This window comes from Scatophagus argus, chromosome 1 (assembly GCF_020382885.2).
Source record: "Scatophagus argus isolate fScaArg1 chromosome 1, fScaArg1.pri, whole genome shotgun sequence".
NCBI lineage: Eukaryota > Metazoa > Chordata > Actinopteri > Scatophagidae > Scatophagus > Scatophagus argus.
Genome location: NC_058493.1, coordinates 6,697,580 through 6,716,894, shown reverse-complemented (window position 1 = coordinate 6,716,894; position 19,315 = coordinate 6,697,580). Strand labels below are relative to the sequence as shown.

The following is a 19,315-nucleotide window of genomic DNA, read 5'->3' as shown; positions in this document are numbered from 1 at the left end:
ACATTTGGCATAATGGAGGACTTCATTAGAAAAAACAGGTTTACCATGTGTACCAGGTTTTGTCTCATTCGGAACCAAATATATGCAAGTTACACTTAACCAGCAGTAAGAAGGTAAATTGTGCAAGTACACACCTGTGCCATACAACAAAGCAATGAGGATGAGTTGCTTACCTTGGTGTAAAGATGGAGTTATGCAGGAAGTTTTCAAAAACTTTTCGGTAAGAAGCATCAGCAGCTTCGGCCTCCAGGTCCTCAACTGATTTGGGACAGGGGCAACAGGGGCCCTTGTCTCCCCCGTCGGGGTCTGGCTTAGTGGGCTTGGTGTCCTCCTCCTGGTCTCCTACACCTGTGGCAGCAGTCCTGATGGGGATCTTCAGGACTGGAGGAGGAAGCAGGGGACGTATTTTATGACAGATGTACGAGCAAAAAAGCTGAATGCATAAGGTGTGTGTGTATGTGTGTATGTGTGTGTGTGTGTGTGTGTGTGTATACCTTTAGAGCAGTAGTTGTGCTGATACAGCTCTCGGTCCTCAGGTTGTTGCTGCCATCTGATCAGGTAGTAAGTCTGGTTCCCATTTGGTGAGACAGGGGGCGACCAGCGGACCACCAGCTGTGTAGATGAGTTAGAGTAGGCCCGCACATCCTGAGGCATGGAGGGAGCTGAAAGAGACACAAAGAACTCAATTATTCTGATGTCAATTCACTCTGTGGCTGCTCAATACAATAAACCTGATTTCTAAGAACCTGTAGGAAACGCTTTCTCCCTCAGGCTGGGATGCAGTCTTCCACTGCAGATGTGGGTTTCTAACATCATGGTACTGCTACATTACAGTGCAGCTGGATTTATTTAAAACCGCCTTCCATTTCATCTAATTATATTAGAGTTTTTGTAAATGAGTTTTTCTCTTTGACTTGCAGCTGTGTTTACTAAAACAGTCTTCCTCTCCATCTCCTTACACCATGTTTGGACCACATCCAGAAATGCTCTCACACTCATCATGAAACAATCCCACGTCTATTTGAAATGCAAGCAGCAACAAAGGGTTGTCTGTAACCCTGGCGACCTATAAAATGATATTTACCTGAAGGGCTGGTGCGGATGTAGACCACCTTGCTTTTGGCACTCGGCATATGTTTGTCCTCCACCATTAGTGTGATTGCCTTCACAAATATGGCATACTGGGTCCAGGGCTTGAGGCCGGACAGCAAGACACCAGGGTCTGAATCCTTGTCTGGTCGCAGCTCCACATCCACCATATTCCAGCTGTTGGAGCCACAGCCATCCTGCCCCTCAAACTCTGTGATGTTCTGGTATGGCCTGGAACAAACATGGTCACATTTTAGTTAATGCTCTTCAAATTATACCATTAAATTTTAGTCTCTTCTTCTGCAATGCGTTAATGGCACCCAACTAAAGAATAAGGGACTGGAGGATTTATTTTGATTAACTCAACCCCTAACACGCCCCTAAATGTGCATTGTACTGCATTCTCCTTTAATCTTTAATCTAAAACTAAAAGCCAGTTCGACTGATTTGTTGTTCAGTGTATGCTGTCCCTGATTTTTGCCTTTATTAGTCAGTTGATACGCAGGGGGAGTGAGTTTCCAGCTCCGATCACTGCTGCAATCTGCAGTACACTGCAGCCTGGGAAAGGAAGCAGTAAACGATTCTGAGAAACTTACGCCTCCTTGTAGTAGACAATAAAGCTGATGAGGTCTCTGTAGTCGGGGGGACGGTAGCGCTGCCAGGTCAGTTTAATCCTCGTACTGCTGGTGCTGTTTGACTTAAACTCCAGGATAGTGCTTTCACCTGCAGGGGCAGGAATGAGGGAGACGGAGCAGAGTTACAATCAAAGTACTTAAATATGTGTCTGTTAAAATGTGCAACAAATAGCCTTGTTGACAGAGCAAAGCAGTAAATACTGACACATGGTGGCTCAGAGGAGGTGTTTGCAAACTGCTAGTAAACTAGAGTAACTCCTGCACATGTACTGGACACAGCAATTTAAATTTTTGTGGTTCTTAGACTTGAGCTCATGTGACTCTTACAGCTGGCTCGGTCGCCATTGTTTCGGAAATCGCTCTCATCGAAACGGCCCTGGATGCCCGTCATCTCCCACATCTTGCGAATCTCGGACATGCAGAGCTTTGGGTTGGCTCTGAAGAACAACTTCCCTGTCTTAATAGTGAGGTTGTGCTGCTTCCAGTCCCAGAGATATTGGAGCTGCTGGTTGTCAAATGCTGAGAAGGCATACATGCTAGAGGGCAGAAAGAAGACATTAAGAATGAATGATAGTCAACAACGTGCTTCTTGATTCTGCTTTCACACTGTAATGTTTTAGTGTAGGTTGTATTGTGTTTATTGAAATTCGTGCCAACTTCAATGTCATCACTGACAGCAAGTTATTTTCAGTGCATAATAGAAAATAGCACAATAAGGAGACAGAAAAGTACAGGAATGACTCTATTACCTTCTATATCTGCTAGTCCCTTTCTATCAAGGGAAGCTATGATAGGATGGGGGGGGGTTTAATAAGTCACTGGGTAACACCCAGACATTCAGGAATGACTGTAATGTGGGCCTCGGGACAGTAATTCTTGTGAACTCAAGGAGAAACAGACGAAGGAGGGAGTGAAGGCCTCTCCATGACCCTGACAAAACCTTTCCTTGGACTCTTGGAAGTTATACTGCATTCAAGGCCTCATGAAAGAAGGGGAAGATCTGCTGTTAGTTGTAGTCTTTAGTGCATTTACTTTTCCGATCAAAAAAAGAGCAACTGAAGTGGCTTTGTTTTCCACTGACGATATTACCGTTACCATACCTAAACACATCTCTCCTACATAAAATAGTTGTTAAGCCTGGACCTTCTGATTCAAAACAACATTTCATTTTCAGTCCATCCTACCACCATTTCAGAGATGACCTCAACCAGCCACATTAGAACACCAATAGAGAACAATTACCCTGCCTAATTAGTACGACAGCTCTCACAGCAGCAGGCCAATCGAGAATACAAAGGTACAAGCGTCACAACAAAACAGACTTTCCCCTGAGTCAATATTTTGTCCAATCTACTAACTATGAAGTTTAGTATTATTCACTACAACAAATGCTTAGGAGATTCCTCTATATTAAATGATATTTCAAGAGAAAGACACGAGAGTAGAACTGAACTCAACAGTGTGGCCATACTGGCAAAACCAGCCCCTCTGGGATTTTGTGTGTCTGTGCTGTGTTTCGTGTGAGGTCCTACTCGTCCAGGAGGTCTTCTCCATCGATGAATCTGAGGCTGCGGAGGAAGGCCAGGGAGCTCAGAGTGTGGGAATGTCTGATCCGCACATAACCGGTCACCCTCTGGATCAAGCCTGTGAAACTCTCCAGCTCTGCTACCATGTTGTCTAAACACACACAAACACGCCCACACACACTACTGTTATTTCTTACATTGTCACCGGCCTTATTAGTACATTTGTATACTTACGCTACATTCGTCACTCATGTTTCTACTATGGTTGAACTTGTGGAACTGTAAGACTTGGTTTTGGATGTCATACCATCTTTAACTTTACCATCATTATCTTAATTCTCAAGGAAAATCACATTAAATCATGAATAAACAGCTATATACCTGAACAACCCCTTCTCTTTTTCATTTCTTTCCCTTGCATTTGTACTCCTCCCTCCTACACCTACTCACACCCCCTTCCTCATCCTCTTTTGTGTATTCATGATTTTTCAGGCAGCACCTGGAAATTATACACTTCCCGGACTTTTCATTACACCTTAAGTCCGGACTTAAGAGTCTGGACTAATTTTGACATAATGTCTCCTCTACAGAACAGTCAATGTTAGATGTTGTGTGGTGCTATAAAGCAATAGCTGACTTTTCTGGATTGGAAATTCTGGAAAAAATGCCACATGGGCCTCCTCGTGTCAGCAGTCATGCTTTAACAGTAGGAACAGAGGTAGTGTAGAAATGTTAACTGCAGTTTACCACAGCTACAATGCAGTACTTACGGCCTCTGCGGATGTTGATATGCAGGTTGCCTTTGATAACAGTGCAGCCCTTGAGAGACTGAGCGGCATCCACGGAGTCGATGACCTTCTCCTCACACTCTTTATCACACAGACCATCACAGGCTGTACAGAACATACTGGAGACAGACAGACAGTGATAGGGAGACATACGAGACAGTAAATGTATGTGTCATTTTATTGATGTATATTCATTCCCCAAACTCTTGCAGCTCTCCCCTGACCTTTAATCTTTTATTTGTTTACGTGGATTTTTTTTTACTTTATTGTCTGACAGTGGAGTCTCAATTATTGGAGAGATTTAACTAGAAAATTTCCCATACAAATATAGGTTTATAATGTGACTAAGGATTGATGGTCGCCTCTAAACTATCTGCTCTCTACTGTAGCTATTGTATTATATTTGTTTTTTGCCCTGATGAAATATTAGAATGGAAACTTATAGCAGGGTGTGGAGCTGTTTCCATGGTGAGGCCAACAATAAAAGCACCTCCACCCAGCGGCTCCATTTCAGCCTGTATCAGGGTGGACTGCAGCTCACCTGTTGGGTGCTGTGCGTGTATACCCAGATGGGCATTCAGACATGCACTCTCCCCCGTGGATGACGAAGGTGTCCAAGTCAGGGAGGTGGACTCTGGAGCACAGTTCGGCACTGATGCAGCGCCAGCCCTCAAACTTGTAGGTGCCGGGAGGACAGTCAGCCACGCAGCGGCCTTGGTGGTAGTAATGCACGCATGCTGCACATGCTGTGTCACTACCAGGGACTGTGCAGCTGCCCAGACACTGAGGGTGGCAGCACTCGCCGTCCGCTGTACACGTACCCCGCACACACTTTTCTGGGCACTCTGGTGGGGGGGAGAGGGGAAGTATTATACATATGCAGAGTGGCACATTTGGATGTTCATTCAATACTACATTACAGTATATTGCTCATACTAGAGTCTGATTCTGGTATTTGTATTTACATATTACACAGATACAAAGGTCGCAAAATCAGAAAAAGCAATCAGACAGCTGAAAATCTCTCCATTAAGGAAAATATTAATCACCGTGCTTTTCTTTAAAGGAACAGTTTGACATTTTGCAAGCTTATTTCTCTTTGTTTCCCCTGTTATTGTGACTCCAAACCCAGGATTAGTCATTCACAGTAAAGGGGCATTTCCTTGCTTTAGCTAATAAACACACCTCAGCCTGAACATGACACTATTGGCTACAGCCCTGAGTAAATGATTTGCATTTAGTGGAGAGTCACTGGCAAAACACACACGCAGACACCCACATTAACACACGCATCAGCTTGCAACAGACCAAAAACAGGCCTGAGAAAGACGCGCAGTGCTTTAAATCCAACGGACAGCTTTTTGTGCACGTTTCTTTTGTTTTAAACAAGTCACTAACAAAACCATAGCCAATAAACAAGCTGTCAGAGCTTTTGTCTAGCACAGTTGTTTGCTAGCAGGGCTGATGTACAACCCAGTAGTGCTGTGTGGGGTTCATCACAGATCCTAAGTGATGAAAATCCACTCTGGATTTTCCATCGAGTGCTGCTACACAGAACTCCTTCAGTTGCTATTGTGTCCCTCTAGGATATTGTGACTGATGCAAGGAAAACACTGCTTGAGGAGATCCAGAGGGAAAACACTGGACTGACATACGCACAGTTCAGAAAGAAGCCACGCTTCACTGTCACTACAGCAGGGGGGAATTTAAATCACTAAAGCAGCTCACTTCACTCGCTGACATACACCTTCATCATCACCATTGAAATAAGCCTAAATTTTAACCCGGCACAAAGATAGAAGCTGATTGGTTCTCACTCTACAGAGTGAAACGTAGATCTTCAAAGCACCACAGAAACAAATACTTCTTGCTATGGAAACACTTCAAATCACCGCTTGAAATGATTTGTGTATGTGTTTGTGTACCATTAAGTCATAAACAAAAACACAAGGATATCTGAATCAGAATCAACTAGATGCAAAGGAAAACTGTAATTTTGATCACGTCATCTACTTAGGTTAGCCAGGGGCTGTGTTTAAACAGAAAGCAAACAAAGTGAAGTTATGGGAAATGATGTGTTGTTTATAGGATGCTGAATGAGAAAACACTGAAACACGTTTCAACATGTTGTATCCGCAGCCTCTGTCAAACAAACTGAAGACACCAGGCCAGAGGAGATACCTCCCGCTATGCGGTCAATTCACTAATATGGTACAGTCAACGAATGTGTGCAATTCATACTTTATTACTGGGTTTTGCCGAAAGCTGACTGTAAAGCTAAAAAAAAAAAAAAAAAAATCAGATGTCAACCTGGAATAGGAAGTCAGTTCCAGGCCCTGAAACACAACAGAAAAGTTCCAATCATCCACTTGATCTTTTACCTCTCACACTTGGCACTCAATACTTAAGGAAGGGTGTTTCAGGAGAGTGGCTGCCATAAAAAGTTGAATTTTGTCTGTCAGCAAGACATCTCAAACTGAAACCCACCGGTCAGCTCTGGTTTGAAACCAAGGGGATAATGTTTTATCCATACAATGTACGAGCAACCCCTGCGCACTGCAAATGGTGACATAAGATAATGTCTTAAAAGACCAGCAGACACTGACATTTGAGAAGATGGAACCATTAAAATTTTGGCACTTTGGCTTAAAAATACTTAAAACATTTAATTGTCAAAATAGTTGCAGTTATTTTCTGCCAATCAAATAATCAATTAATCAACTAATCATTACAGTACCAACACATTTTAAGTTTTTCTACACACACATTTACAGTTTGTGTTCACGGTAATGACTGAAATCGACACCAATTTTTTCATGTTTTATGAGCCACCACGGCAAAATTGGTTTGGATTCTGTTTTTTGTGCTAAATTTACATTGTGTTGGCACATCAAACTGCTGAGTTGTGCTTGTTACACAGCCACACCTTTTTGACCAAAGACGTGATACCGATAATAACCACTAAATGCAATAAGTCTCGATCTATAAAACCGACCCTCCAGCCCACCTCCCGACTCATACAGAAGCCAATCAGAGTCTTCAGACTGTGTGGTCCCACCAAACATTCAGCAACCTGTTTGTGCCCATCAGGAGGTAACCACTGCTGCATTTCTCTGGCACAGAATGCTCTTTCTCTGCTCCGAGCCCCCGACACCCTCTGACGCCATCATTCCCTCTGACCATCATGTGCGGCCTTGGGCCAGCACAAAGAGGAAGCTGAGAGGGAAGAAGGAGATAATGTGTGCTTGAAGTATGGCTCAGGTTGGAACTTTTAGGCTGCGGCCTCAAAATCACAACTCACTGACTGACCAATATGGGGGGAACAGTGGTGAAGGAGGTCGGTGGGTGCATGCAGCTTAAATCAGCATTCCACTGGACATCTGCAACTTAATGGATCCCAGCTTTTACCCTCATTGCCGCACTTACAGAGACAGGTTGATGCAGAGCTGCAGCACAAGGGGAGGAGGTGGAGAAGAAGGAAGAGGGAAATAGAGAAGAGGAGGAGAATGAGAAGGAACTACATGAACTACAGAACAGGGAGCTGTGGAATAGGAGAACAATGAAGAATCCTTCTCTTTGTCCTCTCGTCTGGATAAGGAAGAGATTTGACAATGGAGATAAGGGGGTGAAGGAGGAAGAAGGAAACTAAAAACACCGTTAAACATATCATATCGTTTGAAATCAACACATACATACATGCACACGCAGATGCCAGCTGGGGGAGCCAGACAACACAAGCTGAGTCTGTATTGACACCAAATGAGGCATTACAGCAAAAACGCCAGTCCTCCCAATCATTTGAGTGCCAAGGGGGAAAAAAGAAAGCGAAGAAGAGGCCCTGTTATGAGGAATCAACTTTTGTAGAAAATGCAACCTGATGGTCACACTGTGGCCAGTAACAACAGTGCTGATTGAGAGTAATCCAATTTTGCGTTAAAAGTTGCCACAGGAATGCCATACAGCTTCACAATTTTCAATAATATCAACAATATTATAAGCTGTAATTGTTCCTAAATCTTTGCTACATCTTGGGCCTCGTTTTTAAGCCTGCACTTGTTTACATTTTGGCAAACTCGCAACATTAAAAGTATGCCAAATTAGCTATGAGCAGTTCAGTGCAAAGCCCTCTTGGATGTACGGACACGTACCAGCGGATTACTTCAATAGTGAAGGAAACCTAAAAATGGGCTGATTCTGAGGCAAGTCCGGGAGATAAGAGGAGCGGTATTTTTTTCAATTGTTGGATTTTTAAGTGGATTTATAGACCTTTATTAGCAATGAGCATACCATTTTCTATCCTCAGCATGTGATATGTGTTAAAGTGCTACTGGTTAACATCAAGTGGATTTTTGTACATTTGATTTTCAACATTACATTGCTACTTTCTAGTCTTTCTAGTCTGAAAGGAGTAAAATTAAGGGGTAGATTGCAGAAAGTTGTATGGAGTTTCTAGTGTCCACAAAGTAAAACAGTTCACCTTTTCCATTCTGTCATTACACAGCACATTGGCTGTGGGATAAAGATCTCTGCTGTGGGTCAAAAAGCCGATACAGGGCTTCCAGGGAAACAGAAATACCAGACCAGCAGGCAGGTAGGCTGGGAAAGCTACACCATTCCCCAGCCAAAAGGTGGGAAAATCCTTCAGTTATTACATCTGAACAAATGTATCATAGCAGTTACATAGAGTCATAGAGGACTGTAACTCATATGATTCTACATATCTTGCTGGCTGATTAAACAATCAAAGTAACAGCTATACTGTTCTCTCCTGCTTGATCAGCTGATCATCTAAGAATTCAAGACCTTTCTAATTGCTAATCCTTGTTTTCAACCCTCATTGCAGGGGTAATAGGAACAGGATGTCCCACACAGACGCTCCAGGCTTTAGCAGTGTATACTAATCAGAACTGCAGCACAACAATAACAGGCAAAGACAGATGTCTAGACTGATGACATTAGACTTGAGCCATTCCAGTGGCACTGACTGGAAATCCATCCAGTTAATATTTCAGGAGTGTAGGTTCCACCAACAAGTTATGTTACAAAGACAAACAGTAACCTTTTGCAGCTTTCCTTTTCATCTCCACTTTAAGACTTGGCAAAAAGTGTGTTTTTATTTAACATGATTTTAACAGAAAAATAATATGTATAAGATCTCGTCAGTATCACGACTGGAGAATGAAGTTAAATGCATTACTTTGTTCAGAAATAAAGGAATAAATCAAATACTAAGGATTTGCTCCAAAGAAATGAACGATAACAGGTAACAACAACATAATAACAATAGACTTTTTGTTTCAGACGCCTTGTTGTGGTTTTACAAGATCAAAAAATTTTCAAGTTCAAACTTGTAGTTTTGGATTTTATAAATGACTTGATTAGGAAGTTGGATGGAAATAGCTATTGTCAATAAATCAGAATTGTGATGTTTATTTCCATTAACTCCGTTGCCCTGGTGACAAAGACTGCCTGCACGGGCTCCCTTAACTTCCTCTCTGCTTTGGTTTTGTAATTACCAATCCCAATATAGCAGGGCTGTACCATTATGTCTAAAATCACAATGCAGGCATGATTAGACATAATTATTGATGAAAGACTAATTTGGTTTATATATTTTCTATTCTGAGGCAGTATGGTTGAGATAGGCTGTGAGCATCAAAGCCATAATATCCAACAGCCAGTCATAAATACGTTGCAGCTGATATCTGCTGATTCTCCCATTCACTGCATTAAAGTAATATTAAAGAAAAATCCAGAGTTCTACTCCAAACATAATCATCAAATAGATAAACTATTCACTCACCACCACAATTTCCCACAACACATGGCTGTCTCTATTACTCCTGACCAGCAGACAAAAGAGAATATTGATCTGCACCATTTCATTCATCATCAGTCAGCGTCACAACTGCTTTGAGCCTAAGCCTGAACTCAAATGGGTCGAAAGCCAACTGGTTTGGGCCATGTCTAGCTGCATTTTTTCTCTAATTCCCCTCAGGCTTAATCAGGTGGGATTTGAGTTAGGATGTTTTTTTTTTTCCCTAAATCAGAACAAGTAGATATAAGTAGGGGTGGACAATATGGCCTTACAGTAATATCACAATATTTCAGGGTATTTCTGTGATAATTATAATCTTGACAATACGACAAAATGCAGGGTACATTTTTGCCCAAGATTTGCGACGCTATTCTGAGCCATTGCAGTTTGTCTTCTTGGTTTAGAACTCACAGCTGCTGAGCTGTCCTTGTACTCAGCAGGGTGCTACTCCTTGAGGTGGTGAAATAAGTTTATTGTATTGTCCCTTTTTGTTGTTACGGCCTTCATGCACAATATATTGCCTTGGTCTTTTGTAACCAATCTACTTGCGCGCTCTTGAAGTCACTCCCCTTTCTGGAACTAACTCCTCCAGTGTGAAGCCAGTAGCAAAGTTACTTTTGCTTTCAGCCCTTCTTGTTGTTGCATAATGGCATGACATCACAACTTACTGGTCTAGATTAAGCATATCAACTACTTTTCAGCAAGTACAGAACTCAGCATGACCTAGCCTCTTTGACACAAGAGAGGCTTTTGAGGGAGGTGAAAAACTGAAACTAATCTTTCCATACTCACATTATTTTTCCTCTCCCTTTCTTTTTTGCATGTTTTTCCTCAGTGGGTTTCCTTGCAGATAAAGTGAACTGTAGGGGTGAAGAGGTGTCTGTCTCTGTGTGACTGATGGCTGACCTGTCTGGCGTGTACTCTGCCTCTCGTCCAAAGTCAATCCTCAACCCTCAAGGATAAGCCGGTGCAGCTAATGGAAGGATAATTCCAAACTCCATACACCACACGCCTTCCCAGTGTGTTGCAGCACTCAAGTGGGATGGGGAAATAAACAGCTCCAGTGCAATCTCCTCAGAGTGAACAAGAAGTTGATGATGGACAGAAAACACAACAATATTGCTGTGTTTCCAGTCTCATACAAAGCAAGTTCTGTTACAGCCAGACAGCCTGTCAGTGTGTAAGTTCAGTGAATCAGTCATTCAGAAAAACAGTCAGACAGTCTGTAGTGTGTGTGTGTGTGTGTGTGTGTGTGTGTGTGTGCTGTCAACACGTCAATTCATGTCAGCAGAACAAGTATCTCCATTCACAGCTCTACATGGCTGACCAGTACTGTCCAGCCTGTTCACCTCTCAAGCTTCCCAGCAGCTACCAGCCAGTCAGTTAAACTGGTGAGATGCCCACCAGTCAGTTCATCCTGACATCCTGAGTTCTTTGAGCACCATCAACAACAACAAAGAGCGAGCACACCATCAAGCCTAACAGTCATGTTTGTGTTCAAAATCACTACATTCAAACATAATACAAATTGCTCCAGAGTTACAGGAATTCTTTTAGTTATATAATCTTGTCAAATCTTCTTCAGAATATTCTCACAACACCAACTGATGAAAATGCACTCTGTCTCACATGTTCTTTGATGGAAATTTGCTTAAAACCTGTGCACCATTTGGATGGAAACAGGACAGAGGAGGTAGGTAGTTTTCATTGGCTGGTGCAAAGTAATTTTGGATCCAAATTAGATGACTCATAGAAACAGCTTCACTGAGTCCTGTCCTGATGAAATTAATAGAATAATCGCACACAAAAGGCTTTTTCAGTTCGGAAAGACAGAATCAGATATCTAGGTTATATTAACACAGAGGCAGACACTTGAATAAGTACAGGCATTATTCCTGTTAGGCACCAGCTGTATAGTACAGGTAAAGAGCTGTAGATTGCACAGCGTTGCTCACAGGAATATCAGAAGTAATGCTGGATTTCCTCCACCCCACCTAGTGTGAGGAGGCGTCCCACAGGAGATATGTGGTCTGAAGCTTCCTGTTGATAATTACAGCCTGCTCAAAGGGAAAAACACCACCAGAGGTGAATTACTCTCAGAACATCATTCCTGATAGCCATGAAAAGCTGGACATGGGTCTCTTTCAGGTTTACTCTCTCAATAAGAGGGCATTCACACAGAAGGCCATGCTGTCTGTCACCTCTTAACAGTATATTAAGGTGGACTGTAGCTACTGAGGCTGTGGATCTTGTGGCTGAGTGATGTAACAGCATAAAAATACAGGTCAATACCTGTGGTGTGTGATGGTCTAGGGTAGTGACTCCCAACCAGGGAACCAGTAACCTAAGGATACCACTGCTCTCAAGAAAGTTGGAAGCAGAAGTACAGAAAAGTTGCTTCTTTACATTACTCTCACACAATGTCTGTATGACATAAGTCATAGTCTTGGAAAATCCATGACATCTGAAAAAGGTCAAAACAGAAATTTAAAGATGAACAGGTATCCTCCAAAACAGGACTGTACAGCTCTGGAAAATAACAGATTTTTCACCACCATCATTTTTTACCTTTCCCCCCACTTGTTTCCATAGTTGGGAATGTCCATTACTTTTGTACAACCGAACCCCCCCCCCCCTTGGATCGCACAGAAGAAGAAGAAGAAGACGCACAGCTTAATGTGCAGTCGAGTTGTGTCTCACGCCGAAGCAGTTGACTGTGTCAGAATGAAGACACCAAAATATCCCACAGATAGCAAAATACTATTCTAGTTTGGTGATCATACAAAGCTAAAACTCTTCTTCATTTATTTTATCAAGTCTCCTACTCGTCAAAACAAGAACAAAAAAAAAATAGTTTTATCAGCCTTAAAACAACAGTTGCAAATCCTATACATTGTAATTACCTAATAGTCAAAGCATATGAATCAACATCAAGAAAATATTGTATTCAAGCTAGCCTAAACAGAGCCAGCAGTTGGCCTTGTGGAACTTATTGGGACAAACATCTGCGAGATTAGCCAACAACACAGGATAACTACAGACAAAAGGAATTCCTGGTATCCCCCATCTCACTGACCTGGAAAAGGCAAGACAAATCAAATACTTTGGTCCCCAGACAATAACAGGGTGGATGAAGTCTACAAGGCCCTATCACATTGGCTTTTCTCTTGTACCTACGGCTCCTTTGAAAGAACAGATGTCACACAAGGCTACAGCTGCATAAGGACAAAGAAAGTTGGGGCGATAACAGCTACATGAGACAATGTCACTTCTGACGTTTATATCAAGGTCAAACAACAAGACTGCTGAAATCTAACCCAGTGATGAAGCTTCGATTTTAATGAATAGTTTGTGCAGTCATGTGCATGGGATGCAACGGGACAAAGATTAGGGCTCTCTCTCTCTCTCTTTCTCTCTCTCACACACACAAAATCACACTCAACTTGAAAACACAATTCAAATCCCAACCTTCACCGTAAATATAACTTAGACTAAAGGATACAGACAAGTCTTGATGATTTGGGTGATGAATCTCTGCTTGTGCTTTGTGTGTGTGCATTATACAACAACAAAGATAATTGGAAGCATGTTTATCAAGAACAAGGAAAACTTGTCAGCACTTTTGTAAATTAACATAAGATGCTACAAAGTAACATGCAAGCAACATGTGTTGAGCTCATCTCTGAGCTATGGCAACTTTGAAGAGAAATGAGGATGGGAACTGGGTTCAAAAGTAACTGTATCCCTGTGTGTTTACATGCTGAGACACAGCTCAGTCTCCACCACTGACGGATCACTTGGAACACCACTGTCTTCAATAAATACGCTGGATGCAGTTTGTCATCACAAGTCATTTTAGCAGACTGACTGATCTCAAGGTGCACTCGCTTAGACGTGGTGGGCTTTAATTTGGTTGTTTATTCCATTTTTTCATCAAGTCCTCAGCTTCTTCCATTGTTTAGGAGGGTTCTGGGTTCTTTTGCTGTGAAGGTCCAGAAATATTTTGTGGATTAAGAAATTTCTCCCAACCTTCCGCTGGGGTGAGTAGATAATAACAGAATTTTCAGTTTTGGTGATCTGTTCTTTTTAGTTGTATCAGTCCACATTGAGCTGGCAGGTGTAAATTTCATTATCCAGTTTCATTACAATACGATATTATATAAATTCTTCAGACAATAATAAAATTAGATTTTGAGTCAATTAAATTCAGAAGCCTGGATTCATCTGAAATATAATTATATACACATTTACTACAGTCAGTTACAGAAGAAGCTGTCACCACTTTTTGGTCATAAAATTAAAAAAATAATTATTTACAATATAATAATTGTAAATAATTGTAACCAGTAAAATAACATTTCAAAATAAAAGTGTATTTAAAAGATGATGAAATTGGTCAATGTGTGTGATCACTGAATCACTCTCATCATTTGTCCGTCAATGATGATGAAGGCCTAGCCCACAGTTGGCCATACTATCACCTGACTCCAAAGAAAGCCCGTGTTGGGCAGGACAGGGCACATTTAAATTAGTAATGGAAATCCAAATCAACAAGGCTTGGTTTGACATGGCACAGCACAAAAGAGCCACCTCTTTTGCGCTGTGCCTCTTCAGTACCTGTGCTGCAGTCTTCAAACATGTTTACCACAACCAATTTAAAACCTGGATGTTTTGTGCATTAACGTAGCTTGTCTGTTAACACAAATTCACAAAATCATACTGTTCCTTATTGTAAAAGGGGTGATGAATCTGTACCTATGACTCAACCCAACCACATCCAACTGTGATGTGACGCCACATGATGTGAGTGAAAAAAATGCTTTTTAAGTTAGTATTATCACTGGTATAACTTACTACTATAAAACTGGAAAACCACACTGCAAAACTTAGAGCATGATCTGAAACACAAGCACGGTTCTCTGCCATGTTACTAGAACCAAACTTTAAGTCATTAGCCAGTACTTACACTGCTATTTGTTTGTGTGTGTTTGTGTGTGGGTGTGTGTGTGTGTACAAAGCGGAAATACAACCAACCAGCCCATCATACTTTTCCCGGCTCAACGTTGTTTTGTAGTCCGTGAGAAACAAGAATAAGAACAGAATCATCAACAAATAAAATTCGATAAACTGCATAAGCTGTTTATGTTTTTGTTCTTGTTACATCCCTAACAAACACAGACATAACAAAAAATGGAAGTCATAATCTCATGGACACAAAACCTCCAAGAAGGCCTTTTGCCTTTTTTCTCTTTTTCATTGTAATTCCACTGTGATAGCAATAAAATGATAGAAAATGAGCCTCTATAACAAAACAAACTATTCCAACCAGCCTCAAATCCACAAACAAGAGGCTCATCTCAGTCCCTGGTCACAGCGCATCCCAATCTGACGGTGTTAACAGAGGACAATTAAAGGCCACATAATTATAGTAGGCACTTCAACACAGCCAAACCAGTAATGTTCTCTTCCAGGAATTCCAGGAATGGGTGTGACTGTTCACTAAAAGTAGTCATGGATGTGCCTGGTTTACAAAGCAGTCCCTATAATTACCAGCCCTGACAGCATCAGTGATTTTAATTTTGACAATCAATACCTGTTTTTAGAATGTCTGCCATAGGTAAAAACAATTCCACTGTTCCAACAAATATGACTTAGACCAGAAGGTCTCAAAGCCCAGATTCAAACCACAGGGCTGGTTACACCAAATCCGACTAGTTGTGGTATTATCCAACATAGTGACCTATCTATAATGTTGCTGAAACATCTAAAAACAGGACCGGACACAGCCAAGTCATGCATGGGCAACACAAGTTTGCCCATGCGTGACCCTTGACAACCAAAATCTAATGAGTTCATCATTGAGTCCAAGTGGACATTTGTGTGAGTTGTAATGAAATTACATCCAGGGATTCCCGACATACTGCATTCACAACAATAGGACAGGAGTGAGGTCACACTGACCTTGACCTTAGCCCACCAAAATCTAATGAATTCATCCTTAAATCCCAGTAAATGTAATTTGAAGTAAGTTCCTCAGATAGTGAGTTCACAAAGCCATAACAGACAAACAACCTGAAAAAATGATTTAAGGCACATCACAACTCCTGCATCCATTTTGCCTTTAAAATTCTGGACATGCACAACTACCCTGCATATCCCCAGAGTAAGAGATCTCAGTGCAGCCACAATTAGTCACAACAGATCATGGAAAAAACAAACCTGACAACTTTGAGCCTTTTTTTCCCCAAATGCGATCAAAAGAAAATATCACAGACACAACTGACAGAACTCACAGTTGACATCTGATCTTAATGGCACTAACGAAACTGTTGTTGTGGCTGAAACTGACTGAAAACCGACATACTGGTTTTCACTGTAACCAGGGCTGCACAATATTAGAAAAAAAAAAACAAACACTGCAGTATATTTTGAGATGTGAAAAATAACTGGAATTTCTCAAGAGACATGCAGTATGTTATTCAAGTACAGACCTGCAATTAACATTCTTAATTTCTTATCATTTATTCATTTTCATTATGAGTGTATCATCTTCTAACAAGGCCAACCTGCCATCCTATTTCTACCACACTCATGTATCCAAGAGCTCTTCTGTCAAACTAAATAATATCATGTCAGATGGACTGTCTTTGTGGATTTTCCGTTTGTAATAAAAAGTTTTAGCATGATGAGCCTGAATTAATTTACCTTTCTTGACATTGTGCATCCTGTATTTTCACTATTGCACAAGTATGCATTGACACATCGATGCTGAAACTCATCACTAATGGTAGCTATACAAAACTGCAATATGTTTAATTAAACATGTATGAGAATTTCATATGAGAAACAGTATTTGACATTATTAGCTCAGGTAGCTTTTAGCATGCCTTCACCTGCATGCCAAGATATATCAAGAGCCCAAGATTGATGTGAGAATGTTGGTTGTTATTATCCATTAAGTGAATGCAGCTTAACACACAGACAGATATGTTTACCTCCAAGGAACTGGCTATCAACCAGTGAAGTGTTCTTAAGTGCAACAAAAGTGCATCAAAAGTGCTGTAGGCATAGGTACAAGACAGTAACTTAATGTTTAGAGGGTATGTGTATAGTAAGTGTATTGGATCATACTGTACACAACCAGCACAATCTGATTTAAATATCTCCAACACTGGTTCTTAGTGACATCTTTGCAGTAGATGTTAAGCAAAGAGCACTTCTCAATTACTTTCAGCCCAGAAATTCAAACAGGTAACTACATTGTCCAAGGCTGGCTTCATCAGCCTCCTCACCAGTGCGTGCAGGGAGTAAGAGAGCGGGTGTCTGTACTCGGTACATGGTGGTATGAAGCTAATCACAGCAGAGATTAGACAGATATCAGCAGGAACGAGTAGTCGCTGGGTTTCATTAAGCCCTGAGCACTGGGTCATACAAGTCAGACAGTCTGGATAACATGACCTCTGCTGGAGCTGTGCTCCTCTCACTTTGACTTACTCTGATCAAAAACACCTCCACCCTCTCCCCTGTTGCCTTACATAATGTGTACACCACATACGGTCAGTGGTGTAACCTCTGCTGTTCCTTTATGTGGTTGTTCTCAATGTGTGTCAGAATGCACCACACTATTCTACTGTAGTCACAAAAACACACATACGGAGAAACAACACTAGAACTTTCTGAAACATGTTTGTCATCTGATTTAAATGGATGTCGGATGGCTTCAAACTTGTGAAACAGGAAAGTTTGGCACCAAGCTAGAGTGTATCTACGAGCAGTCTCAGTGCTTCAGTACATCACAATAACACCCATTCTTTCCTCACTCTGGCCTTTCCCTACTCTTGTTCTTCACTTTCAGGTCATTTCTCTACACACTGCTGCTACACTGTTTCACATCCAGTCACACCGCACATTCACATCTGGTCAGTTCTGTTGCTTTGATAGTGTAACTGACCGTCCAACACACTCTGCAGTTCTGTTTAATACATCAAGACTTGCAGCCATACAGATCACAGTCACTGGAAACACACCAGCAAAGCCAGGTGCAAGGTGTCACTGTCCTCTCTAGTTACTGGTGGAAGAGAGTGATGTCAAAAATGTTTATTTTTCTAGAGCTGCGATGATTAGTCAATTAATCATTAGTTGATTGAAAGGAAATGAATTATCAACTATTCTGATAACCAATTAAGAGTCAACAAAAATGTCAAACATTTGGTCATTCTAAGTCATTAAATGTGAGAATTTGCTGCTTTTCTTTGTCATTTACATCTACTTTGGCTGACAGTAATTGTGATGAGAATTATTGTAACAATTTTTTTGATATCTTATAGATTATTGCAAAAATAACCAGCAGAATAACTGATAATGTAAATGGTTGTTAGCTGTAGTCCTATAATTTTCTGTTTGTTTTTCCATAGCTTGCTAAAGATTGGCCACTGCCTTATAAATGGTGTAAGTACTGAAAACTATGTCAAAGTACAGGATGTACTATCTACAAATTAACTACGACATCTCATTAAATTTATCTTACAACATTTTTCAGCGTCCACTGATCAGCTGCTACATACATCTCAGTGCTCCAGGGGCTTTTATCTCTCCAACAGTGCAATCAATTTCATCTGTGGCAGTGAAGCAAGTCATAAAAGTCTGTTACAGTATGTATCGAAATTAAAATATTTAGAACTGTGAGCTTGTTAACTATATATAAACCTGGCTGACACAACTGTCTCCTAACCACAATGCAACACTCCAAGTACCGGGTACAGTCTGTAAGTTTGTGAGTGCAGAGTGTGCTCTCTCTGGTATAGAAGTGGCATATTCAAAACTGACGTGCTCATAGCGCCAAGGAACAGAGACTAATTTGAATTAGTGGGAATGCAGCCACACTCTCCATCTCTTTGTTTCTAATGTTGTGGTCACGGTGCAGTACATTTAAGGGTCCTATCTGACTACAGCTGAGTCACTCTCACAGAGGAAAAACAAAAGTGTGGAGTGAGAATATACAGTAGCTGTACTAGTATGTATTTCATAGTGCAAGCAGAAAGTATAGTTGAGAGGAGGATCTGTGAAGAAGCACAGTGTTGATATGTCAGTAGTACCAAGTCTATCAGTCCCAAACTCTAAACACAGCACTCTGCAACTCAAATAAATACCTCAACACAACCCATGTCTATCACAGCTACCTAAGCTCACATATGCTGGAAAAAAAAGCCAAAGATTTTAAGGTCAAGTACAACCGAAAATCTCCAAAAGCATCAGTGAGGTAAAAACTGCAAAAAAAGGCAAGTTCACATTAAAATATGCGTTTAAAAATGTCCTCAGATTTAGCACTAGAGAAGCACTGGGTAAACAAACACTGGATCTACCACATCCAAAACCAACCAGAAAACAGGGGCGGGAGGGAGGCTGGGACTGATTCCACAACTCACTCACTCTCTCTGTTGGACTTCCCGTAGCCCTCTC

The 19,315-nt window shown here is 41.3% G+C and overlaps 1 protein-coding gene across 4 annotated transcripts in view; it reads right to left on the bottom strand.

Moving 5' to 3' along the window:
* The window catches only part of LOC124069108 (insulin-like growth factor 1 receptor), a 39,864-nt gene that overhangs the window by 6,686 nt on the left and 13,863 nt on the right, over positions 1-19,315 (bottom strand). For all 4 annotated transcript variants that reach the window (XM_046407925.1, XM_046408183.1, XM_046408007.1 and 1 more), the window contains 8 exons: positions 4,580-4,883; positions 4,021-4,157; positions 3,257-3,401; positions 2,052-2,260; positions 1,686-1,812; positions 1,085-1,320; positions 495-662; positions 174-381 (listed from right to left, as the gene is read on the bottom strand). In XM_046407925.1, the coding sequence (XP_046263881.1) occupies positions 174-381; positions 495-662; positions 1,085-1,320; positions 1,686-1,812; positions 2,052-2,260; positions 3,257-3,401; positions 4,021-4,157; positions 4,580-4,883 (1,534 nt within the window). The remainder of the gene's footprint in view (positions 1-173; positions 382-494; positions 663-1,084; positions 1,321-1,685; positions 1,813-2,051; positions 2,261-3,256; positions 3,402-4,020; positions 4,158-4,579; positions 4,884-19,315) is intronic.